This window comes from Mytilus californianus, unplaced genomic scaffold (genome assembly GCF_021869535.1).
Source record: "Mytilus californianus isolate M0D057914Y unplaced genomic scaffold, xbMytCali1.0.p SCAF_7, whole genome shotgun sequence".
Taxonomy (NCBI): domain Eukaryota; kingdom Metazoa; phylum Mollusca; class Bivalvia; order Mytilida; family Mytilidae; genus Mytilus; species Mytilus californianus.
This window is the reverse complement of record NW_026262723.1, coordinates 48,438,087-48,461,028: the sequence shown is the minus strand read 5'-3', so window position 1 is coordinate 48,461,028 and position 22,942 is coordinate 48,438,087. Positions and strand designations below refer to the sequence as shown.

Sequence of the window (22,942 nt, the reverse complement as noted above, 5' to 3'; positions counted from 1 at the left end):
CAGTGAGCCAGGAATCCAGGTCCATTTGCCCAAAATCATGTTCGCTACCATTCACATTGTCACCGTACATGATAGTTCCCTTTTTAAAGGTTTTGTGTTGAATAATTTTTTAATTGTGTTCTAGTTAGTGTATTCCTATAAAATAAAGATAATATTTTTTTTATATTGCTTTAAAATAAACAGGTTGGAGAAGATCTTCATCTGGGTCAAATGGGTACTATCCGCATTTATGGGTATTATACCATAAATTGGGTATCAATCTACAGTTATAATAAACTGTTATCACAGAGATATGGTCTCGCCTATTTGTTATTTTGATAATGCAAATGTTGATGAAATTAAAATAGCAATACTTTAACATGTAAGTTATGCAAATATTCAAAGTCAATGAACCATGACTGAAGGTACAGGGCTAAACAATCTCCATGGAAATGAGATGTGACAATGCTAATACAACTGCAAACCAAATACCATTGACTTTTCATAAGTCGTTCCCTTTAAACAAACCTAAACACAAACATTAACTTGTAAACTATGTAAAAGTTTCAAAGTCAATGAACCATAATTAGGGGGTGGGGTTATATAATCTCCATGGAAATGAAACTTGCAAATGCCAATACATTTGTATACCCAATATCATTGACTTTACATTAGTGGTTCATCTTAAACTGAACTAACCAATAACTAATACATGTAAACTATGTAAAAGTTTCAAAGTCAATAGACCATGACTGAGGGGTAGGGACCAAATATTCTCCATGGAAATGAGATGTGCTAATGCTTATACAACTGCATACCAATTATCATTGACCTACCACTAACGGTTGCCCTTAAACTGACCTAATCACAAACTAATACATGAAAACTAAGCAAAAATTTCAAAGTCAATAGACCATGAATGAGAGGGCTGGGCCAAATAATCTCCATGGAAATGAGATATACCAATGCTTATACAACTGCATACCAAATATCATTGACCTTCCACTAGTGGTTCCCCATAAACTGACCTAATCACAAACTAATACATGTAAACTAAGCAAAGTTTCAAAGTCAATAGACCTTGACTGAGGGGGCGGGGCCAAATAATCTCCATGGTAATTAGATGTGCCAATGCTAATACAACTGCATACCAAATATCATTGACCTATCACTAGTGGTTCACCATGAACTAGACCTAATCACAAACTAATACATTGTTGACGCCGCCGACACCGGAAACAGCATACCAGTACCTATGTCTAGCTTTTTGACTACGTCAAGGCGAGACAAAAACATGATAGCTGTCATGCGAAAATATTCATATAAATGGCAATATTTTCCCCTTTAAGACCATAGTTCAAATGAGAACTGAATACAAAGATAATGGCCTCTACTTTTTGAAAGCGGTTAACTTTTATCCTGATGATATTTCAGTCATGGCGTCTTTAGGCAATCGAATGTTTGCCCAATGACAGAAAATATCTGTAAATCCAAAGTTTATATTTTTATCACTGAAAACTGATACCCGTTTTGGGGGAATATTCTTTATGAGGATCCTCCCCAACCTGATAACGGAGGGGAGGAATGCCCTTTACCGTCAGGTGTCAAACGGTCATTTTCAGCTAACGTTAGCGTCAAATTGGTTATAATTTTACCGTGATTCGTCAAAATATCCTTATCGTGATTCGTCAGAGGTCTTGAATAATTATCGTTACCATTGTTTATTATATATTCGTCAAAATCAGTTGATTTTTTTATCATCTAAAAGCAAGTATACAGTTTATCGTCATGTACCAAAAATTACCTTTAATGTCATTTTGCATGAATTTTTAGCATTATTCGTCATGAAGGTACCCCCATTACGACCCTCATAAAGTGACATTCTAAAAATGTAAACAGGTTTCCTTTGGTGTTTTGGCCAAGTTCATAACAGTATATTTCCGCCCCAAAAACATCTATGATATGCTATTAACACAATGTAGGACGCATACCAGTTGACTGGCATATATTTCCGCCCCAAAAACATCTATGATACGCGCCCCTGAGAGTTCATGCATTCATCTAAGACTTGTAAAAAAAGATGGAGGAAATACCCTACGGCTATCAAACTCTTCACAATGACAATGCCACCACATTAAAAAAATAACAAATTTTTAATCAAGAAAGTATTAATATTTTGACCATTTGACGATACACATATCTAAAAAGCATCTAATAATTTAACCTGTATCTGTATGAAAATAGGGTGCGAACGAACCTAGGGGCAAACATGTGAGGTGTGAACGTGTAGTGTGAAAACGGACCCAATACCGTGAGCCAGGATCCTAGTCTATGTTACAGCTGGGACATATCTAATATATAGAACTTATCGCTATTTGGAAATCTGTGCCGCTTGTCCCGGGCAACTATTGACGTCATACAACAATCACTTTTCCAAAAAATTTGTGGCATCAGCAGTGTTTTCCCTAGGCTATTCAAGCATTGCGGTACCGCTACGCATAAATTTCGACCGCCATGCTTTCATCATTGCCGCAATGCATCCCGCTATGTGTGAAAATTATAACTGTGTAAAATATTTATTATCGATATTTTGAAAGTGAAGTAACAAGTGACAACACTTGTGTATATATGTCTCTGGGAAAGTTGAAACAGAGGAAGATATCAACAAAATAATGTGTATATGACATTAATTTGTAAATAACTATTGCAGACTGGATTATTGTTATTATTGTTTATATGGTCTTTCATTAATTACTCTCATCTGTGATAAATACTTTAAAATTCCATGACTTATATGAATTGCTGTACCTATAATAAAACAATTAGATTGGTATATGGCTTTAAACATATAAATTATTTAATGTAACTAATTCTGAAAAAGCGTCGCGTGCCGCGTTGCAAATTCACCATGGACCCACCATGCATGAAAAATTTTCTAGGGAAGACACTGATCAGATATTTTCTATTAGTATTGTGAGTCTGACGTCAAAATTTTACGGGAACCTTTGTGATGTACAGTAATGGCGGACAAATTAATAGAGATAAGGTGTATTGTTAGTAGCTATATAGAATAGTCCAGGGTTACAGCAGCCTGAGACTTGGTGTATATATGTCTCTACAGCGACCATAGACCGAATTCTTCTGTATTTATTTATTTTTTTACCATATTTACAGTATACATTATTACATTTCCATCTAAAATACTATTTATTGTGGTATTGACGTCTCCTGTGATCGAAAGGTTATGCCTTATATAGTCTTCATCTGCATCAGGACACAACAAGGAAACTTGAGCTACGTCCTCGTCGGAAATGTTTATGGACATTTTAAAATTAACTTTCCCGCCAAAAAAGCTGTCGATAAGAGTCAGAGAAAAGCCAGAGAATTCCGAAAATGCCAAGATGTCAGCTTCCATGAAAACAATCTCTGCTTGTGTTTGCCGGAATGTTAAGAGTAATTTAAGCTTTATAATTTACCTTGCGTTATTATTTTTACAGATCAAAGTATCGTATATCTAGTTTTATTTGAAAATTGTACACTACATTGAATCACAGGGGCTTGTGTACCACCTACAGATTTTGTTAATTTTTTTTCATTATTCAGAAATGGAACTTTACCCATTTGATAACCTTAAGCTAGCTTTCATCCTTTGTCTTCGGGTCTTAAATAAGGCTACTGACCCCTCATCTTCTTCTTTGAATATACAATAAACCATGATTATCATGGAATGTACTAAATGCAATTTGTCATCCAGTAACAAATATATATACAGGTTGGGCTCAAGTCAGGAAAAGTGGGTTATTCCCTGTTTTCAGAGAACACCCCAGTTTTCTGGTGTTAAAAAACCCCAGTTTACAGGGACTTCCTTTTTCTATTTCAATTTATGGCATGAAATCTACAAAAGTGCATATTTTAACTGTATCAGTAGTATTTGTAAATACTTTAAGTATTTCAGGAACAACAAAACATGAATAAGTGAAGCCTTGTTTTTTCTAGAAATATAAAACATACAAATCTTTTGTTTAGGAATCAGTTGATCAAGCTGCATGCTCCAGGTGTAACTGATCATAACTGAATTATGTTCACTTCTATTGAAAATTTCTATTCATTGAATTTAAATGCCTAAGTGATTAGCTTATCTTTTTGTCTTCTCAGAATTGATGATCAAGATATGAATTGGTGAACAAAAGAATTGTTTTGTTGTGAGTTGAGCATCAAATAAGACTTGAAATTAGCTTGATTTTTGAACTTATAAAAACACTTGCTATCATATAACATTGTTATCACATGTAGAAGGTGCGCTTTTGTAGATTTCATACCATAAATTGACAAGGAAAAAAGAAGTCCCTGTTTACTGGGTTTTTTTAACACCAGAAAACTTGGGTGTTCCCTGAAAACAGGGAATACCCCACTTATCCTGGCTTGAGCCCAACCTGATATATATGTTCATTTATATACATTCAGTGTTTTCCCTAGGCTATTCAAGCATTGCGGTACCGCTACACATAAATTTCGACTGCCATGCTTTCATCATTGCCGCAATGCATCCCGCTATGTGTGAAAATTATAACTGTGTAAAATATTTATTATCCATATTTTGAAAGTGAAGTGACAAGTGACAACACTCCACAGGTGTTTTAAACTCATCCGACTGATAATTGGATGCATCACGTCGCGCCTGCCGGGATTTTACAACCTTCTTGATATCGAGACTTTGGTTACATAATAGAAGTGGCCAGTTAGCTGATAAGTAAATAGTCAGATAAATCTCCAATGCACATCTTTCTGTGCTAAATAAAAGTTTAACCTTTTCCAGTATAAATTTCACCTTTAAAACGGGTGTTTGACATCGTTATTTTACTGTTCATCTTTAAAAAGTAGAAATTTAAAATTTGGTATAGTCTCTGGTATCATAAAATAAAACTAACGTAATTTCACCGAGAATGAACAAAACAATTTTTTTTAATGAAGTTTCTTAGTTATTTCATCGGCTATATTTACATCGATGAATTATTTTTTAATTGGTCACAACAATCAGTTATTTTTAGATTAGTCGCGGTTGATTGATTATATCAAAGAATACACATAACCGCCACCGGGCAGAGAAAAAGACGTATCTTATGAAATATTTAAAAGATTTCATAGAAAAACTTTCAAAAAAAACGTATTTAGTTACGGAAATATTGTTTTTAATAAACTTGTGTTGTTCTATTTGTATTTCAATGGGTCACAAGCTTAGGTGTAGCGGATTCATTTGCCGTTTTTTACACAAGTGGGGCTTAATTTCTTTCACTTCGGCAAGATTGGATTTTTACAATTATGAAAGGTTATAACTAAATCGGACAGGGATGTATGTAAAAAAATAGTTAATTGTCATGAAATAAAATGTTAGCTTAGCTTCCAAACAGGTTATTGCCAAATGTGTCATCTGTATGTTCGTAGGTCAGATATTCTTCATTGACGACTTCTGTAATTAACGCAAATAATTTTTTTTTATAATATTGTTTCCTGTAAAATCTCTGTGAAGCAATGATGACATTCAAAGTTTTATTTAACAAGTTGCTGTTGATGCTGAAATCATTCTATCAGCAAAATTCAAAGAACAAACATCAATCATTTAAACAACCATGTCCAATTCAAGCAACCATCAAAGAAAGGTCGCCTTACTGGCCCAACTTTTTTGACAAGTTGGTTAGAGAAGACTCAGAAAAGCATATCCAGAAATCAACGCCACTTTGCTTATTTGAATATTATACTAAAGAAATCAGATATGGGTCACGGAAATTATATTGAAATGATAGGGAATTTAGAAAAAATGTCTGTTTTAACTTTGATTTAAGTGATAGACAGGTTGCCGGGGCAGAAAATAAATATACACAACAATATACACCATTTAAACGAAATATAATGACTGGCGTTGCAAAAATCAAGGTTCTTGAGCTATTTTAAAAATCAAAGCGAGAGGCTTTTAACATTGCAGTATAAAATACAGACTAAAATGGCTGAAACGTCAAATTTGCAAACTTGGTTTTTAAAAATTGGCTTACAAGGTCATTAGAAATACAGGTTGCCGGGGTGAAACTTGAAACTTGAATGTCCAAAGAATAAGCAAGTCCAAACCTTGTATGTGTAGTCGTTGAACTCTAGGTTCCCACGTAAAGTTAAAATGCCTCTATTTCAAGAAGAATAAACTCACGAAAACACGAAAAATTCACTAAATTTGCGTTCATTGTTTTGATTTTGACCGCCTGACAACTTTACGGAAATATCAGAGTGATTATAAACAAGGACTCTGTGACGGGCAACTTATAATATCCGTGTTTTAAAGATTTTAATGATATCAAGCCAGTCCAGTTCAAACTATTATCACGTGGTACAATTCTCATTTACATATTATGAATATTAATTAGCAAAAGTACTACTAATTTCTGGCTATGGTCTACTCCTTCATCAAATTGTAGTCAGACAGATAAAAATCATCACCATGAGCAAAGCCCTGAAGTTGAGAAACAGACTATGTCAAAAAGTGCTGAATTGCTTAATGCATATACATGTATCAATTGAAGGACCAAAGAAGGAAGATTTTGATTTTGAAAAATGTGTGGTGACCTTTGGAAAGTTGAAACAGAGGAAGATATCAACAAAATAATGTGTACATGACATTAAATAGTAAATAACTATTGCAGACTGGATTTTTTTTATTATTGCTTATAAGGTCTTTAGTTAATTACTCTCATCTGTGATAAATACTTTAAAGTTCCATGAATTGTATGAATTGCTGTACCTATAATAAAACAATTAGATTGGTATATGGCTTTAAACATAAATATTATGTAGTGTAACTAAGGGGACGACCATTTGATATTCTGGGGGGGGCCAGGAGGATTTGTTTTGGATCGGTTATTTATTTTTGTAAACTAAGAGGACAGATTATCTATTTTCTGCACTATTGAAGCAAGATTTTTCATTTTCATCAAAGCAAGGGACTGATTATTTATTTTCACAACTATATTTATATTATTCGAAAACATACAATTTTTAAATTATTTGTTTATTATAAATAATTCATGTATAGTCAAGTCATTATGTACCATTTAATCAGAATTAATTTTTAACCTCTGCAGAAATGAATCTTCTATAATCCCCAATGCATATACATGTATTGCATACATACACAGTATTAAAGTTTGGTTGTAACTAAGGCTCTTTTAAAAGTATTGGCAAACATGTTTTTCGCCGAGCGGAGCGAGGGAAAATTTTTTTGAAGGGTTTTTGAACCGCTGAAGGCCCAAGAAGCTATAGAACAAATGATGCAAAATCATGCCTTCTGGGTGTTCCCCAGACCCTTTCTTAAACTGAAAATGCAAGTTCTGTTTTAATAATTTTATGACAATATTTTGGTCTCAAAGCAAAATCACGTTATAGATTCAGTGTAAGACTTAAGTTTCTAGGGACAACATCAAAAGACAAATATGCATGATAAAGCAAAAATTTAATTCACATAGTTAAGTCTGTGGCTGATGTGTTTTTTTAAACTCATGATCAAGTTAATAATAAAATTACTAAATTACAAAATGAATGCAACACTAACAGAATACAGAACATGCAGAAGGGCAATCAATGGACAAAACACAAATATATAAGAAACATTGATCCCGAAAAATCAGGGGCTACGTCTGAGGGAGAACAGAACTTGCTTCTTGCAAGGCACTCACGGTGAACACAATTTGATATGGAGACAAGCGTTTGGTTTTGAAATTTCCTACATGAGGCATTTGTCTCAATGTAGTTACGGCCCTGATTTAATAAAAGTGAGGTAAGTGTTCCTGAGACAATTAACCTCAAGTTAAATGAAACCAATTTTCTGACATTTCAAGTATATTTAAATAATATTTATACTTTTATTATTAAAAGATATGGGAAGTGTTTCCCGATTTTTTTTTATGGAAAAAAGATGAATTTATGAAGAATCTGGTGCCATCTCATACTTTCGATTAGACCTGCTGAGTTATTTATTTTCAATACATTGCAAGTCAGGTAATTTATTTTCAAACTACCACAGAACAAACCATTTATTTTTGTGATTATCAAGGCTGAGTTATTTATTTTCAAAATCCTCCTGGCCCCCCCCAGAATATCAAATGGTCATCCCCTAATTCTGAAAAAGAAGCGTTGTGCGCCGCGTTGCAAATTCACCATGGACCCACCATGCAGGAAAAATTTTCTAGGGAAGACACTGACATTGCGCTGCTGGATAAGTCAGCCTAAAACAAACTCAGCCTATCACAAACTTGGACTATAACAAACTCGGCCTACCATTATTTATATATAAAGAATTAAAGAACGAATTCGGCCTATGATTTTTAGATTGTGTTGTTTGAATTTAATACTTTTAAATGAGGATGTGTTTATAACTGGCATACAAACAAAGAGAAATTAGATTGGCAGTGAATGGCTTGTCAACGTATAACTAACATACATGTATAACTCATGTTTTCAAGATAAAGTAATTGTACTAATTTATAAGTTGAAAGTCTAGACCAATAATATTTTTTGATAAACTTTTTATGTACATCAGTATAATTTTGACATTGTAAAATAAAATTCATTCTCTACTACATTTAGATCACACATAATACACATTGTAATTCTAAATTTGACACAATATACTGATACATTCTACACTATGGTGATGTTTCAAGCATAAAATGTAACTCTTGCTTAGCTTTTATAACCGTTGTTTGGTTAATTTGAGTAAAAAAAAGAACTACATGTATCCAAACAAAGTACCCATTAATTGTCCCCATAATCATTCATACCAAGATCATATAACAGTGTTTTAATACAAGTTGCCCAGTTTTCCCATTTATTACTATTTGCTACTAATTCGATTCTATGGGTGATTAAAAAGGTGTCAACAGTACACGTGCCAGTTATTAGTTTAAATTAAGGTGATTAAAAACGTTTCACCAATACGTGGCAGTATGATATCATACATGTATTCCAAGTTCAACCAAATAAGTCATGAATATGATAAATAATTTTTTAAAGGACACCAAAATAAGATCAAAGAAAAGAAAAGGCCAAAATAGTGGTAACTTTTTATTGTCAACTGAAATTAGTCTTACTTTTCTTTTTATATCTAGATAACGTAACTTATAATTCTTGCTTGTAAAATATTCAAAATAAATCATTCAATAATTCTAACTCATAATTTATCTAAAACAAAATACTACTAATTAATTTCAAATAAAGAAAATAACATCCATTATCATACTTATATTCTTCTAGTAGTCTGAGTTTGTTATAGTCAGAGTTTGCCATAGTCCGATTTTGTGAGGCTGATTGTGTTATAGGCTGAGTTTGTTATAGTCCGAGTTTGTTATGGGCCGATTTATCAGGGAGTCATACATTGTACTTATTAAAATATAATTATGATAATAAAAACTTGTCTACGTGTGGGTAACAATATAAATTTTTATGGGTTCAGTGTTCATCATTTAATGCCAACTTAGAATTGTTCAAAAGACCTTGCTGTCACTGTTAAATCTGACAGGGTATTCCACTGATCCACTACTCTAATTGAAAAAGTATTATTAAGTCTATGTGTCATCCAACACTGTTTCTTCAAAAGTTTTAAAGAGTGACCTCTAGTGTAAGATGGGGCTAAAGTAAAAAAGATTCATCCAGTTGATATCATCAATAATTACCATGTAAAGCTTTGTAGACTTGAATCATGTCATTTCTGTCTCTACGATATTCCAACATTGGTAATCCCAATGAAGTTAAGGTAATCTACATGTCTCCTCATAACTTGTTTAAGTGTGGGCAACAATATAAACTTAAATGATTAATATCCTTAATGAGTTTTGTAGCACTTCTTTGTACAGATTCAAATTTAAGAATATCTTTTTTAACGTACGAAGACCATACACATGCAGCAGATCTACCAAAGGTTAAAATGTGAGCGACTACACATTTAATATGAAAAACTTGTTTTAGGTGTTCATAGAAAATCCACAAATTTGGATTTTCATCTAAGCTAAGTTTTCAACTCAAAGATCACAGGAGTAATCCAGGTAGAATCCATGCTGCAGGTAGGTAGGTAGGTAGGCCCATTCCCATTATATTATATGATTCCCAGGTTAGTTGTTTTTTCAATGTGGAATTTTACTCAGGCAAATTCAGCAAATGTAATGATTTAATTAGATTTGCACTTGAAAAAGTCGACCATGCTGTTCTAGCTTGACCCCTTCACCCTGATGAAAACATACCATAAAGTGACATCGTCCATATTATGTTAATATTTTCATGCAGAAAATGAAATTGAACACAGTAAAATAGACCATCTCGGAACTAAAGTATTAAATCTATGTTGAATTATTGGTATCACTTGGAAAATCTTTCTTGATTCCAGATTTTTTCTTCTCAACATGCTCAAAGATGCTTATGTAACCTCACAAAATCTTATCTTGATATGGCTCTATGAAGTCAGTTCTTGAAATCATACCAGACATCAATCATATATAGCTTTACATCACCAAAAAATAATAGTTTCAAAACTAACATTTGCAAAAGAATTTTATAGATTTATGGCACATTGAACTGATGAAGTATTCAGATGGTAAACTTAGGACTTGTGTTACATTTAAATCAAATTTTGGAAGAGATAATTTCTTTTCATTATGGGGAATTTTGAACAGAGAAGATGCTTAACAAAGCTCTGAATTTCATCACATAACTTAAAAATTGAGTCCGAAAGGTATTAGGGTACTATTAAAATGACAAAACTTGTACTCCTAACTTGGGAGATGTGGAGGATAAATATCATATTCTATTTCAAAGTGTTAAATTTGATGATGACCGCATTCATCTATTTAAAGAAATAACTTAAATTTGCCCTAATTTTCTAAATATTAACTCAAGGGATAAACTGATATGTCTTATAAACACAGAACATAAGCTTCAGGCAATCCTCACTGCTGCTGGTAAATTTATTTCTAAAATAGTTAATGGTGTTGCTTTCCTGTCTGCTTCAGACACAAGGAGCTAGAACTGTGTGAATAACACAGTTCCTTCAGACCTTGAGCACCTTCCCTTGGTGTCTGTTGCAGTAGGGAAAGCTACACTATTCTCAAAACCTATAGATCTATTACTGCAGTATATGTCATTTGCTGTGAATAACATTTAACTTTTGTTACCTTTATGTTTGTTTCTCTGCATCTACAGGTACGAGGAGGTTTGTAAGAGCTCTTAAGATCACAATCCTAGAGCATCATTCCTTGGTATGAAACAATCAAATATATATATACATTTCCAACAAATACCAAAACATTTCAAAAAATAAAAAAAAATAACTACAGACAATGACAGACAAAATTAAATGAGAGGACATTTGCGACATCTCTGGAGTAGCAACCCTTAAATACTTTTTTTATTTGACAAATAATTGCCTGTATTTCTGTATATCAATATTAAGTATAACTAGAGGCTCTCAAGAGCCTGTGTCGCTCACCTGATTCTACTTTGGCTTTTGAAATCATGTAAAAATAGATTAAAATCATAACAGATACCCTAATAATGAGTGAGGCCAAATTTGATTTAATATTGGTCCTGTAATTTGATAAAAAATCCTGGTGGCCATCTTGAACAGTAAATTGGCAACAAAGTAGCAACACTTCATCAGCACCTCATAAGAAACATTTATGCCATGTTTTGGTTTCATTCCATTCAGTGCACCTCTAGAAGAAGCATTTGTATGTATTTCCCATAGGGTCTTATGTTAAAGGAAGTCCCCCCATTTGCGGCCATCATGGATGAAGGATCAGCTTCAAAGTAACAACACTTAGTCAGCACCTCATAAGGAACATTCATGCCATGTTTGGTTTCAATCCATTCAGTATGTGGTTCTCTAAAAGAAGACATTTGTATGTATTGTCCATAGGGTCCTTTGTTAAACAGTGTCCCCATCTGGCGGCCATCGTGGATGAAGGATCAGCTTCAAAGTAACAACACTTGGTCAGCACCTCAAAAGGAACATGCATGCCATGTTTGGTTTCATTCCATTCAATGGTTCTCTAAAAGAAAACATTTGTATGTATTTCTCATAGGGTCCTATGTTAAATTAAGTCCCCTGCTGGCGGCCATCTTGGATTATGGATCAGCTTTAAAGTAACAACACTCGGTCAGCACCTCATAAGGAACATTCATGCCATGTTTGATTTCATTCCATTCAGTGGTTCTCTAAAAGAAGACATTTGTATGTATTTCCCATAGGGTCCTATGTTAAACTAAGTCCCCCGCTGGCGGCCATCTTGGATAATGGATCAGCTTCAAAGTAACAACACTTGGTCAGCACCTCATAAGGAACATTCATGCCATGTTTGGTTTCATTGCATTCAGTGGTTCTCTAAAAGAAGACATTTGTATGTATTTCCAATAGGGTCCTATGTTAAACTAAGTCCCCCCCTGGTGGCCATCTTGGATGATGGATCAGCTTCAAAGTAACAACACTTGGTCAGCACCTCATAAGAAACATTCATGTCATGTTTGGTTTCATTCCATTCAGTATGTGGTTCTCTAAAAGAAGACATTTGTATGTATTTCCCATAGGGTCCTTAATAATAATGTTAAACTAAGTCCCCTGCTGGCGGCCATCTTGGATTATGGATCGGCTTCATAGTAACAACACTTGGTCAGCACCTCATAAGGAACATTCATGCCATGTTTGGTTCCATTCCATTCAGTGGTTCTCTAAAAGAAGACATTTGTATGTATTTCCCATAGGGTCCCATGTTAAATTAAGTCCCCTGCTGGCGGCCATCTTGGATTATGGATCAGCTTCAAAGTAACAACACTCGGTCAGCACCTCATAAGAAACATTCATGTCATGTTTGGTTTCATTCCATTCAGTGGTTCTCTAAAAGAAGACATTTGTATGTATTTCCCATAGGGTCCTATGTTAAACTAAGTCCCCTGCTGTCGGCCATCTTGGATTATGGATCGGCTTCATAGTAACAACACTTGGTCAGCACCTCATAAGGAACATTCATGCCATGTTTGGTTTCATTCCATTCAGTGGTTCTCTAAAAGAAGACATTTGTATGTATTTCCCATAGGGTCCCATGTTAAACTAAGTCCCCTGCTGGCGGCCATCTTGGATTATGGATCGGCTTCAAAGTAACAACACTCGGTCAGCTCCTCATAAGGAACATTCATGCCATGTTTGATTTCATTCCATTCAGTGGTTCTCTAAAAGAAGACATTTGTATGTATTTCCCATAGGGTCCTATGTTAAACTAAGTCCCCCGCTGGCGGCCATCTTGAATAATGGATCAGCTTCAAAGTAACAACACTTGGTCAGCACCTCATAAGGAACATTCATGCCATGTTTGGTTTCATTGCATTCAGTGGTTCTCTAAAAGAAGACATTTGTATGTATTTCCAATAGGGTCCTATGTTAAACTAAGTCCCCCCCTGGTGGCCATCTTGGATGATGGATCAGCTTCAAAGTAACAACACTTGGTCAGCACCTCATAAGAAACATTCATGTCATGTTTGGTTTCATTCCATTCAGTGGTTCTCTAAAAGAAGACATTTGTATGTATTTCCCATAGGGTCCTTAATAATAATGTTAAACTAAGTCCCCTGCTGGCGGCCATCTTGGATTATGGATCGGCTTCATAGTAACAACACTTGGTCAGCACCTCATAAGGAACATTCATGCCATGTTTGGTTTCATTCCATTCAGTGGTTCTCTAAAAGAAGACATTTGTATGTATTTCCCATAGGGTCCCATGTTAAACTAAGTCCCCTGCTGGCGGCCATCTTGGATTATGGATCGGCTTCAAAGTAACAACACTCGGTCAGCAGCTCATAAGAAACATTCATGTCATGTTTGGTTTCATTCCATTCAGTGGTTCTCTAAAAGAAGACATTTGTATGTATTTCCCATAGGGTCCTATGTTAAACTAAGTCCCCCGCTGGCAGCCATCTTGGATAATGGATCAGCTTCAAAGTAACAACACTTGGTCAGCACCTCATAAGGAACATTCATGCCATGTTTGGTTTCATTCCATTCAATGGTTCTCTAAAAGAAGACATTTGTATGTATTTCCCATAGGGTCCTATGTTAAACTAAGCCCCCGCTGGCGGCCATCTTGGATTATGGATCCGCTACAAAGTAACAACACTTGGTCAGCACCTCATAAGGAACATTCATGCCATGTTTGGTTTCATTCCATTCAGTGGTTCTCTAGAAGAAGTTCAAAATGTGAAAAGTTAACAACGACGCCGGACGACAGACGCCAAGTGATGAGAAAAGCTCACTTGGCCCTTCTGGCCAGGTGAGCTAAAAAAGAAGATGTGGTATGATTGCCAATGAGACAACTCTCCACAATAGACCAAATGACACAGAAATTAACTATAGATCACTGTACGGCCTTCAGCAATGAGCAAAGCCCATACCGCATAGTCAGCTATAAAAGGCCCCGAAATGACAAATGTAAAACAATTCAAACGAGAAAACCAACGGCCTAATTTATGTACAAAATAATGAACGAAAAAACAAATATGAAACACAGCAACAAACGACAACCACTGAATTACAGGTTCCTGACTTGGGACAGGCATATACAGAATGTGGTGGTGTTAAACTTGTTTGAAGGCGCCAACCCTCCCCCTAACCTGGGACAGTGGTCATGGTGGTGTAACGGTACAACATAAGAACAAACAATAAAAATCAGTTGAAAAAGGCTTAAGTCATCAGATGGATACAAATAGAAATACATCCAACAAAAACACAAAGTGGACATGGACGGGTCCTTGTACATCCCAACAACAAAAAGACACTTAGCACAGATCTGAGAGTACTTGCAGTTACTGACAGCTAGTTCAAAGCCAATAAAAACTAATAAAAAAAATCATGTATCCTAAGACTAAATTATCAATCAGTACACATCCAATGGATTTAGTGTAAAGACGTCATAAACAATCAGAGAAAAACATGACTTTGTGCAATGCCAAGGTTTTAAGTAATTTGTGGTAATGAAATCCCTGACTTAATAATTTACCAGTAATACATAGATTACATTCATTAAAAGGTTTATTATATGAATGTCATGTTAAAATATTGTATGTTGTAAAGGATCATATTTGTTATATGCAAGGGTACGGAAACTGTCATAATTGCCAGTCATGACCTAAACCGAAAGCTATTTGTCCTAAACTGCCATCTTATGACAAAGAATAATAACTTTATAGATGTAGTAAGTTATGGAAATGAAAATTCCTGTATGTCATCCTACAACTATTAATCTTGACTTCGGTGTCATATGATTGTTTTCAAAATCAGTAAGCAATCCTTTATAGAGGAGAAAAATTTATGAGAAGAACACATATATGTTTGTAATGCATTTTTGTTATTCAATGTTTACTTATTTTGTGTTATATCTCGTCTCACTATTTTTAATATGTACCACCTTTGATAAGTATTAAGTATGACGATAAATTTTCACTTCTGTACTCGTACTGTGAACAACAAATTTATTTACTTTGTAAAAAATATTTCCGTACTCCTACATTGTAACAACAAAATTATTTTATTTAAATATACCTGTGTACGTTATTTTATTTAACGCCATTTTGTCCTAGATTAGAGTTGTCTTTTTGAAATTGATTTACATCTTTTTTATTAATATTGTATTTATATTGTGTCATAGATCAAATTTATTCGTTCAGTTTATGTTTACTTGTTTTTGTTTGTATGTATTTTTGATCGAGTTAAGCCATTTCAATTGATATTTTATAGTGTGTCTTTTTATGTTGTAATGTTATACTACTGTTTCAGGTTAGGGTGAAGGTTGGCGCCTGTTAAAATGTTTAAACGCGCTGCATTTGTATGCACCTCTCCAAAGTCAGGAGCCTGTTGTTCAGTGGTTATTGTTTGTTGATGTGGTTCATAAGTGTTTCTCAATTCTCGTTTTTTTTATAGATTAGACCGTTGGTTTTCCTGTTTGAATTGTTTCACTCTAGTCATTTTGGGGCCCTTTATAGCTTGCTGTTCAGTGTTGGCCAAGGCTCCGTGTTGAAAGTACTTTACCTATAATTGTTTACTTTTTACACATTGTGACTTGGATGGAGAGTCGTCTCATTGGCACTCATACCACATCTTCTTATTTATATTTCAAAGTTCTAACAAAATGCTGCAAAAACAACCTTTTCTGGTTAATTTTTGGAGACATAGATCTTAGTTCCAAACCTTTATTTATTGGTCCCATATCCTTACAAGGATAATTGATAATCTTCATTAGAAAAATTTTTATTTGGTAATTTCTTCTGTTTCTAAAGATGAAAACATAAAACAGGAAACAGGAACATTATTTGATTATATATGAAATTGCAATTAAATTATTTAAACAAAGTTTTTATGCAAATTAAAGGACCCGTTATTGTCAACTCACATTTAGCTCATTTTACTCTCTGAAAAAAATCTGATCTTTCTAATGAACAGCAATAAATGCAATTGTCTGCAATAGCTCTATGTCAAGGGTTTTTTTCACACCGTATCTAAATATAATTTTAAATTATTCAACTACTTGACCAATCTTGCCACCAACGATTTCGATCACTTTATGCTCTACGAGTAGGATTACATTTATGAATTAGGTATGTGTTAATGTGAATTCATTTTATGTGCATCTGACAATGTTTCATTTGACCTTTGCGGCAGCCTGAGATTTCGAGTTCTATGTCCTTTGAAATAAATCAAATTCATGTTTTGCAACAGGCAAGACATTTTAGTTTGTCAACTCTTGTGTACCATTCTAGATATGTACTGAAATATTTCTTTGTATTTTCAGGACATTTGCTGAAGAATTTCAGTTCACCACAGTATATACCTGCATGTACAGTGGTTAGAGCCAGTGGTATAAAGAGACCAGGAAAGGGACCAGTAGTAAATAAACCAGATTTTATAAGACCTGCTCATGGTAGAAAGGTGAAAAGATTAGATGGGCAGTTTGTACATAGAGGAGATGTGTTAGTTACACAAAATGGATTAAATTACTATCCTGGTGAAAATGTAGGTAGAAACATTATAATTAACCTTGGTATTAAGTATTAGTTTTCTTACAGATTCTTATTTATGATTTCCTTAAAATCCAATTTCCCAACCCAAAGTTTTTACCGTTCTTCAATGTTTAAAGTGTCAATACTAATAAATGAATAAGAATTTAAAGCAGTGCTCTGACAGACAACCAGGTGGAATAAATTTTTCATCTTGATGCCTCAGAACTGTCTGTGGCTAATATAAACCTTTCATGTTGAATATAAGATTCATCATAGAGTAAATGAAGGTATTTTGGTGTTTTTACCTTGGAGCAGTGGTTGAATTTAGGTGTTAAAATTTAGCTTTTTGTGTCAAAACTACATATACATAATTTGCATTTTGCTGACATTTTATGAGCATGCTTGCATTTTCTCAAAAAAGAATTAATGGAGGTTAACATTTTGATGAATTACAATATTTTTACATTTGCCTTTCTATCTCCTTGCTGAAAGAAGTTTGGGAGAGGATATAACATTTCAACTGTTCATTTGTCAGTCATGATCAAAAGTTGCAGAAAGCGAGATATAGGGATTGCTTTTCCGGTGACAACAATGTCATTGGCATCAACAATTGTTAAGTTTTCTGCTCAAGTTAGTTTGATAGGAACTACTTGTGAGAGATCATTGATATTTGATATAAAGTTGCATTACTATCAGTACATATCAGTTTGATGACTATTTCAAAGCCCTACATGTAACTCCAAGGTCATAATCCAGCGACTTTGAATTAATTAGCAATTTTCAATGTTGAGTTTTCTGCTTAAGTTAGTTTGATAGGAACTACTTGTTAGAGATCATTGACATTTAATATAAAGTTGCATTACTATCAGTACATGTCAGTTTGATGACTATTTTGAGGTCTTGCCCCCTAGGTATTGCACAGTGACTGAATTAATTAGCAATTTTCAATATTAAGTTTTCTGCTTAAGTTAGTTTGATAAGAACTACATGTGATAGATCAATGATATTTTCTATAAAGTTGCATTACTATCAGTTCATATCAGTTTGACTACTATTTTGAGGCCCTGTCCTCTAGGTCATGGTCCTGTAAATTTGAATTGATTAGCAATTTTCAATGTTAAGTTTTCTGCTTAAGTTAGTTTGATAGAAACTACTTACAATAGACAATGATATTTTCTATAAAGTCACATTACGGTACTGTACGTCTCAGTTTGTTGACCATTTCGAGACCCTGCCCACTAGTTCATGGTCTAGCGACTTTAAATTTTTAGCAATGTTGCTGCCCATCAGATTGTCGTTTTCTGAATTTTATGCCAACGGGCGAGACATATCTCTGTGTCAACAGTTTATTATGTTTAGTTCCAGATCTATAAATCACACATGAAAGATCTTTTGTCAGTTGATGCATCATCTGTAGTAGCAAATGTTCACACTAAAATGATATTGAAGGTGACCATGACCTAAATTTTACGCATAAATGGCTTTATCAAGTTTTGCATTAAGGTTCAGATCTAAGCAACTACAAATTATAAAGGGATTTTCTTTTCTAATCATGTTTACTTTTGAATGTAAATGCTACAATTAGGTGACCTTGACCTTCATTTTAAGATGTTAATAGCTTTGTTTTAGTTTTGTGTTTAGGTTCAGATCTAAGCAACTACAAATTGTAAAAGAATGATCATTTGTCAGTTGATGCATCATATTTATTGATGAAATCTACATTCAAATGACGACCACAACCTTCATTAATAATTTTGATAAACAAAATATAGGACAAGGGATTTGCTGTGCTTTACAACTGTTCTATATCTTTATTTAGTGTATTTTGTTTTTGGTGTTTAATTTTGGTACCTCAGTGTATACACTATATAAATCAAATATGACCAGGTCATTTAATGCCTGTACAACATATCTCTTGTTCCAACATCATGGAAACAAATATTCCTTGGAATATTTTCAAATTAAGATCATGTAAGAGGGTACGATGTATATATTTTATGAATGAATAAAAATTAAGGTGCATCATTGAGATACCAATCCAACAACACTTAAAAGAAAAGACAATTGCCAAGTGTCTATATTATGTTAAATCAAGCTCTACCAGACACTTTCAACAAGTATTTTAAAAATGATCAGTACTTTTTATACGACCGCAAAAATTAAAAATTTTTTGGTCGTATATTGGTATGACGTTGGCGTCGTCGTCGTCTGGCGTCGTCCGGCGTCGTCCGAAGACACATTGGTTTTTGCACTCTAACTTTAGTTTAAGTGAATGGATCTCCATGAAATTTTACCATAAGGTTCAATACCACGAAAGGAAGGTTGGGATTGATTTTAGGGGTTATGGTACCAACAGTTAAGGAATTAGGGGCCAAAAAGGGGCCAAACATAAGCATTTTTGTAACTTTCAGACAATAACTTGTGTGTAAGTGTATGGATCTCTCTGGCATTGTACCACAAGGTTCCATATCACAAAGGGAAGGCTGTCATTGATTTTGGGGGTAATTGCCTCAAAATTTTAGGAATTAGGGGCCAAAAAAGGGGCAAAAAACAAGCATTTTTCTAGTTTCATGACAATAGCTTGTGTGTAAGTGTTTGGATATTTCTGAAATTGTACTACAAGGTTTCATATCACAAAGGGAAAGCTGGAATTGAGTTCGGGGGTAATTGCCTGAAACGTTTAGGAATTGGGGGCCAAAAAGGGGCCAAAAATAAGCATTTTTCTAGTTTCAAGACAATAACTTGTGTTCAAGTGTATGGATCTCTCTGAAATTGTACTGCAAGGTACCATACCACAAAGGGAAGGCTGGGATTGAGTTTGGGGTTGATGAATCATAAGGGGGTTCAAAAAATTTGGGGGGGGGGGGGGATTTTTTTTTTTCTTTTTTTTTCTTTTTTTCCTTTTTTTTTTCTTTTAAAATTTTCCATTTTAAGTTGGTTATTTCTGATTTATATTTAAAAACAAATAATAATGATATGGTAGGAGATACACACCAAACAGGATGTGTAAATTTTTATATAATAAGTATTGTGCAATAGCAAGAAATTTTCAATTGCACATGCAGTATTGCACAATAGCAAGAAATCTTCAATTGCACAGTATTGCGCAATAGCAAGAAATCTTCAATTGCACAGTATTGCGCAATAGCAAGAAATATCCAATAGCACAATATTGCGCAATAGCAAGAAATTGTCAATTGTACAGTATTGCGCAATAGCAAGAAATATTCAATTGCACAGTATTGTGCTAAAGAAGATACTTCTTATAAATTGCTTATTTCTTGATCAATTTCAATGGGGTTTTATTCTTGAATTCTTGGGGTTCTTTAATATGCTGAATATAACCGTGTATTAAGTTTTTGGATTTTGGGCCCCATTTTTAAATTGGTCCACATTGAGGTCCAAAGGGTCCAAAATTTAACTTTGTTTGATTTCATCAAAAATTGAATTATTGGGGTTCTTTGATATGCCGAATCTAACCGTGTATTTAGATTCTTAATTTTTGGTTCCGTTTTCAAATTGGTCTCCATTAAGGTCCAACGGGTCCAAAATTAAACTTAGTTTGATATTAACAAAAATTGAATTTTTAGTGTTCTTTGATATGCTGAATCTAAACATGTATTTAGATTTTTGATTATGGGCCCAGTTTTCAAGTTGGTCCAAATCGGGGTCCAAAATTAAACTTTGTTTGATTTCAACAAAAATTGAATATATGGGGTTCTTTGATATGCTGAATCTAACCATGTATTTAGATTTTTGGACCCCGTTATCAACTTTGTCCACATTGAGGTCAAAAGGGTCCAAAATTTAACTTTGTTTGATTTCATCAAAAATTGAATTATTGGGGTTCTTTGATATGCCGAATCTAACCGTGTATTTAGATTCTTAATTTTTGGTTCCGTTTTCAAATTGGTCTACATTAAGGTCCAAAGGGTCCAAAATTAAACTTAGTTTGATTTTAACAAAAATTGAATTTTTAGTGTTCTTTGATATGCTGAATCTAAACATGTATTTAGATTTTTGATTATGGGCCCAGTTTTCAAGTTGGTCCAAATCAGGGTCCAAAATTAAACTTTGTTTGATTTCAACAAAAATTGAATATATGAGGGTTCTTTGATATGCTGAATCTAACCATGTATTTAGATTTTTGGGCCCCGTTATCAACTTTGTCCACATTGAGGTCAAAAGGGTCCAAAATTAAACTTTGTTTGATTTCATCAAAAATTGATTTCTTGGGGTTCTTTGATATGCTGAATCTAACCATGTATTTAGATTTTGGATATTGGACCATAATAGGTGAATGTCCAATTGAAAATTTTTAAGTTCTTAGACCACATTCATTCTGTGTCAGAAACCTATGCTGTGTCAAATATTTAATCACAATCCAAATTCAGAGCTGTATCAAGCTTGAATGTTGTGTCCATACTTGCCCCAACTGTTCAGGGTTCGACCTCTGCGGTCGTATCAAGCTGCGCCCTGCGGAGCATTTTATTTTTTATCAGCTCAGTAAATATAAAATAGAAGATGTGGTATGATTGCCAATGAGACAACTAGTACTCTTCACAAGAGACCAAATGACACAGAAATTCAGTAAGTCAGTGCTTTGATACTGTACATGTCAGAGATGTTAAAAAATACTTCAAGCAAAGTTTACTATTGATGAATTTGTTTATTCTGTTTAGGTTTATTTTAATTGTCAGGTTGAGATTGAGAGAACCAACAGACTAGTAGCAATGTGTGATGGAACAGTGATGATAACTACAGAGACACTCAATCCCTATCAAGACAGTCCACTTTATGCACCTGTTTCTCAAGGAACGGAAATCAAGAGAAAATTTTTCCATGTTTATCCTATTCCTTTACATGGAAAGTTTAGATTAGTGAATGAAGTTTAGAATTTTAATACACTGTTTATTGACATTTGTTTGGGTTTTTTTTTAAATGTCCAACACAAATTGTACTCAGCAACTTGTTATGAATCACTGTTTTTGGCCAAACTATGTATAGATCTGTCTAAATTCCTTTTAATTGATAAATTTAATAACGCTTACCTTTTCCTTGATGATGTTTTTGCTTTAAATAATCAAGAATTCATTAATTGTACTGTGGAAATTTACCCAAAGGTTAATAAATTTAAAATCAACAGCAATAATTGTCGTTTTTGAGCTATTCTCATCACTTGGCATCTATCTTTATCAGCCTTCGTCATCCCTCGACTTTTACTAATAAATCTTCTTCTGTGAAACTGCAGGGCAAAATTTAACCAAACTTGTCCACAATCATCATTGGGGTACTGTAATTCCCGAGTGCCGCCCTGTGCCCTTTTTCTGATACCCTGTGTCCTTTTTAAGACGCCCTGCCCTTTTTCGCAAGTCCATGCCTTTGTTGCCGTAATATTTTGATGAAAATACAATTGTTCTACCTGTCTTCATATTTATGACAAGTTTATGACCCTCAGCTAATTAACATTTACAGCTCAGGTGTAATAAGTTGTGATTACAGATAATCCGCTTATCGACATCAGATGGGTCATTAATCCGTTAATTAAACTTCATAATTGACCATTTGTAATAATTTTTCTCATTAAATTCGGTCAGTCAGCATTTCAATTTCAATATTTCTCAAAAGATGACAATTTGCGTTTGATGTATCGGTAGATCGTCTGTTGTTTTATATGTCAAAGATTTTTTTTTAAATTGATCTTTTAAACTAGTTTTAATCCAGAAGAAAGTAAAAACAATGCTTGACTGTACCTTTCATTGAATATCTATATCCAAATTGAATTAATTAAAGCTGTAATCCATGATCACAAATTGACTGCTTTGTTTACATTTGTTAAAAGCCATGTGCTTTTTTGGCGGGAAAATTCGGATAACCCCTTTAACAAGAAACAGTT

General features: G+C 33.9%; 2 protein-coding genes across 3 annotated transcripts in view; one reads left to right on the top strand and one right to left on the bottom strand.

The window, feature by feature from the left end:
* The window catches only part of LOC127709707 (crossover junction endonuclease EME1-like), a 79,877-nt gene extending 76,573 nt beyond the window's left edge, over positions 1-3,304 (bottom strand). The window contains exon 1 of one of the 2 annotated variants that reach the window (XM_052215365.1): positions 3,143-3,304. In XM_052215365.1, the coding sequence (XP_052071325.1) occupies positions 3,143-3,304 (162 nt within the window). The remainder of the gene's footprint in view (positions 1-3,142) is intronic. The other variant, XM_052215367.1, reaches the window with a different exon arrangement.
* LOC127709739 (uncharacterized) lies at positions 3,291-21,968 on the top strand. The gene is made up of 3 exons (XM_052215413.1): positions 3,291-3,432; positions 16,839-17,059; positions 21,747-21,968. Exons 1-3 carry the CDS (start codon positions 3,291-3,293, stop codon positions 21,939-21,941), a joined length of 558 nt encoding a protein of 185 aa, XP_052071373.1. The 3' UTR covers positions 21,942-21,968.
* Positions 21,969-22,942: the final 974 nt, after the last annotated feature.